General features: G+C 37.0%; 1 protein-coding gene across 1 annotated transcript; it reads left to right on the forward strand.

Moving 5' to 3' along the window:
• The first annotated feature begins 699 nt into the window (after positions 1 to 699).
• On the forward strand, positions 700 to 1152 carry LOC114827383 (uncharacterized mitochondrial protein AtMg00810-like). The gene has a single exon (XM_029109163.1). It carries the CDS (start codon positions 700 to 702, stop codon positions 1150 to 1152), a length of 453 nt encoding a protein of 150 aa, XP_028964996.1.
• Positions 1153 to 4876: the final 3724 nt, after the last annotated feature.

The raw sequence follows: 4876 nt of genomic DNA on the forward strand, positions 1-4876 counted from the left end.
TATAACTCGAAGACAAATAGCTAATGAAGTTGCAAATGTTTGCCATGTCTCTCAGATTGAGCCCAAGAATATCAAAGATGCTCTAACTAATGAAAAATGGATCTTAGCTATGCAGGACGAGCTAAATCAATTTGAGAAAACTGAAGTCTAGTCCCTTGTTGATCGTCCATCGAACACTAATGTTATTGGCACAAAATGGGTTTACAAGAACAAGTCTGATAAGTCAGGAAATGTAATCAGAAATAAGGCCAGGCTTGTTGCTCAAAGATACTCTCAACTTGAAGGTGTTGATTTTGATAAAACCTTCGCTCATGTTGCTCGTCTTGAATTAGTTAGACTTCTTTATGCTATTGCATGTTATTTAAAGTTCAAGCTTTTTCAAATGGATGTCAAAACCTCATTCCTTAATGGATACCTTAATGAGGAGGTCTACATTGAACAACTTAAGGGCTTTGAGGATCCTCACAAGCTAGATGAGGTGTACAACTGAGGAAGGCTTTCTATGGTCTTTAACAAGCCTCACGTGCTTGGTTTGATAGTTTGTCTTTTCATCTTCTTACTCATGGTTATACTTGAGGCTCTGTTGATGAAACCTTTTTTATTAAGAAGGTTAAATCTCATGTTGTGATTGCTCAAGTGTATGTTGATGACATAGTAGTTGGATCTGCTTCTGATTCTCTAGTGAAATAATTTATCGACATGATGATAAGTGAATTTGAGATGAGCTTGGTTGGTGAGTTAAACTACTTCCTTGGACTTCAAGTGAAACAAGAAAATGATGGCATTTTCATCTCTCAAACAAAGTATGCCAAGAATTTAGCGAAGAAGTTTGGTCTCGAGGGTTCAAAAGCTGCTAGAGCTCCAATGAGCACATGTGCCAAAATTCACAAGGACTCAAGTGGCAAGGATGTTAATCAAACTCTATATAGAAGCATGATTAGAAGCTTACTCTACCTGACTGCCAGCAGACCTGACATCACATTTGCTATTAAGGTATGTGCACGATTTCAAAACTGTCTCAAGGAGTCTTATTTACAAGCAGTCAAAACGATTATCAAGTATGTGTATTGCGCCATTGATTATGGACTTCAATATACTCATGACACCAACACAAACTTGGTTGGGTTCAGTGATGCTGATTGGGCTAAGTGAATTGATGATCGAAAAAGTACCTCAGGGGAGCCTTTTATGTTGGGAACAATTTGGTTGCTTGGCACAACAAGAAGCAAAAATGTGTCTCTTTGTCACTGTCGAGGCAGAATATGTGGTTGTGGGAGATGTTGAACTAAACTGATGTGGATGAAACAAATGCTCAGTGACTATGGTATATCTCAATCCATTTTTCTTGTTTATTGTGATAACATGAATGCAATTGATATTTCTAAGAACCCAGTCCAACATTTAAGAACCAAACATATTAACATCAGGCATCACTTCATTAAAGGTCTAGTGGAAGGTAAGATACTTACCCCAAACTTTGTGCCAACTAAAAAACAACTAGCTAACATATTCACTAAAGCCCTAGATAATCCAAGGTATGAAGATCTTTAGCGGTTTATTGGTATTTTCTACTATGAACTATATTGTTTAAATAGCTACACTTCCAGGTTCAATTTGTCTTGTCAGCATGCTCATCAGATACTTACGTTTTGTCTCTTTATATGCTTATCTTAATTGCCATACTTTCATGATATTTTTGGGATTATCTTTGGATAATTATTAACTGTGATGTCAAAGGTTCTCCCTATTATCTTGATAGCCTCTCGAAAGTCATGTTTCCATCATCCAAACCTTGAATGTTGGAAATGTGCCCTAAAGCCAATCATATAATGATACTTTACGGGCATTTCACATGTTAAACTAATTTAGTTTAATATAAAGGGCATTTCACATGTTAAACTAATCTAGTTTAATATAAAGGGCATTTCACATGTTAAACAAAGCTGAATAGGTTCTCCACCTCCTCTGATTAGCTTGGATAGCCATGACATACTGCTAGATGTCACTCATGGTTTGTGGAAGCCCTAAAGGTGTATAATCACTAAAGGGAGAATTGAAAGTATGTTTCAATTCACAATCGATTTAAAGAGTTCTAATCGCCCACTGCCTCGCTATAGTAGAGAAGATGTGGTAATGCTAACTGTTTAGAATATAATGATGCTTAAAACCCAAAAGGTTGCAAGGTAGTGACTAATCCTACTGAGTTGTGACACCTCTAAAACATAAATTACAAGTTGGTCATACATGGATGCTTTGGATCGTTAGATCCGGATCAAATGGCTTCTTGTTAAAATTATATAGAGGCAAAATGTTCAAATTTTTATTCTTTTGAAAAGAAGAAAGAATCACAAAGTTGTTGAGGTTAATTCACTTTGATGTTAGTGGCACTTGTCCACAACATAATACTACTCATGTTGTATGACATTCACCGAAGATCACTCTTGGTTGGACTATCATTTATTTTGAATAAACACAAGTCCGAATACTTTGCAATAGGTTTCAAAGAATTCAAGAATGTAAGTTGATGAGTAAGACGTCTAAAGTATTTACCTCCTTAGATTTGATCCAAGGAAAAGTAACACATTAGAAGAGTGTCCTAGAAAGAAATCAAGGAAAGTAGCATCATAAGATGATGGATTTCTCCATTGGGGGAAGAACGAACTCGAATAAGATGTAGTTTGTTAGATGTTATCAATTACCCATATATAGGATATATATATATATATGTATGTATGTATGTATGTATGTATGTATACACACTTCTAAGACAATATGATTGTCAATTAGAAGATCTTCCAAAATTTCCATGACTCCATAGGATGTAGTTGGAAAGAAAGACAAGTCTTAATTGTGTTAAGATTTGGGGTTGTGTGCTAATAAGCAATATTTGTTTGAGAACAATCTTGTGGGATATCCTTAAATTAACCTTTGGATATCACTTCTATAAACCAACTAACCAATGTTATTTGTTGGGTAGTTCATTCTAATCCTACAATGGGATTTGCCTAAGATAGATCAAATGAACGAGAGATAGAGCTCAAAGAATGGGTTCTTTGAGAGATAAGATGACAATCAACAAATATAACAACCTAGTTCCTACACCACTAGCTCCAAGGTAGTCGAGAAGGATCTATAAACCATCTCAGTTGAATAGTTTGAACCTTATGACTATGTCATAGAGTTACACCTCTTAATTTGAAAGAAATAAGAATGAAAGTCCTTATGACTACATTGAGTGTATATACAACATATACTCAAGGAAATGGTATAGCACCATTTGACCCGAAATAGTGAAACTTCATAGCTAATTGGTAGCTTAAGGTGACTACAATCAACGAGATTGGTTGACTTAGAAGAAACCATATTTGACGTAGTCTTGGTTTCTGTTAATTCGAAGATTGCTAACTACAACTAAACGGTGATTCAATGTTTGGACATAATATGGGTTTCCGAAACCATTATCAAGATTGTCTTGATAACATATGTCTAAAGACTAGGAATCACAAACGTGTAAGTTGCAGAGATCCATCTATCATGAATCTTAACAAGCGTCTTATGAGAGAAAGATCAAATCGTTTGATTTCTCATAAAGATGTAAATGAATCTTTTGTTTACTAGGTTTACAAAAGATTAGTGGGAGTTAATCATATTCCTAAATTTGAACATATATATTGTGGAGCCAAAAATAATCAAGAGGCGACACGTGGATTTTTGGGTAAAAAGGACAAAATTACCCTCGAGGCACATCGGGATTCCTACGCGTGAGCAATGGGCAATCAACCTTCAATCAAGTCAAAAATGCCGAAAATAGGTAACAAATTCAAAGTTATTTCTTCCATCCTCATCCTATATTTTCCACAAGGTAATTATTTCATAACCTTCAAAACATTCCATATAAATTGAGTTAATTGGCTAATTAATGGATTTATTCCTAATTTCTCACATCCCGGCCCGAGGCCCCACCACATCCCGGGCTCGACTCCGCCGTAGCACGATATTATCCGCTTTGGGCCCCGACCACGCCCTCATGGTTTTGTTTATGGGAACTCACATGAGAACTTCCCAGTGGGTCACCCATCTTGGGATTGCTCTCGCACGAACTCGTTTAACTTCGTAGTTTCGATGGAACCCGAAGCCAGTGAGCTCCCAAAATGCCTCGTGCTAGATAGAGATAGGAATATACATATAAGGCTTAGAGGATCCATTCCCCTGGGCGATGTGGAATGTTACATAATTAATCCATTAATTACCGATTAAATCACCCATTTCACACAAAAATACCCTAAAAGGCGGGCCACCTTTTCTCAAAAGGGGGACCGGCCATGCTCTATATACTGAACCCCATTTTCTCTAAAAACCTAGGTCCACACTCTTGCAAAACTCCAAAAACTCTCTAAACACTTTTCTCTCTAAATTCTAACTTTGGCATCGGAGGTTCTTTGGCCAAAGCCCCACCCCCCCCCCCCCCCAATTCATTGTGGGCGCATGAGGCTTTTGGCCTTAACCAAAGGTGTTAATTGTTTTGTAGGTGCAATTTTGTCCAGGATCAAGGAGGAAGAAATTTGCATCCACAAATTGGGGCTTTCATTGAGAGAAGAGTCACACACTCGTAGAAGACTCCCACATCAAAAGGTTTTTCTACTTTCTTGTCCATTTGTAGACTTTTCGTACATTCTTATTATTAGAATTTTTTATATGCAAAGATTCTTTGATAAAACGTAAACGAGAAATACAATGGCTAGAAATTTAGAAAATTCCACAAGTGAAAATTTCAATATTCAAGAAATGGGCCCACGGCGATCCACGAGGCTAAATGTGATCATAGGAGCGGCATCATCGCTATGGAGCTCCACCATAGCAACCACCGCGATGGCCA

Source organism: Malus domestica, chromosome 10 (genome assembly GCF_042453785.1).
Source record: "Malus domestica chromosome 10, GDT2T_hap1".
Classification (NCBI taxonomy): Eukaryota; Viridiplantae; Streptophyta; class Magnoliopsida; order Rosales; family Rosaceae; genus Malus; species Malus domestica.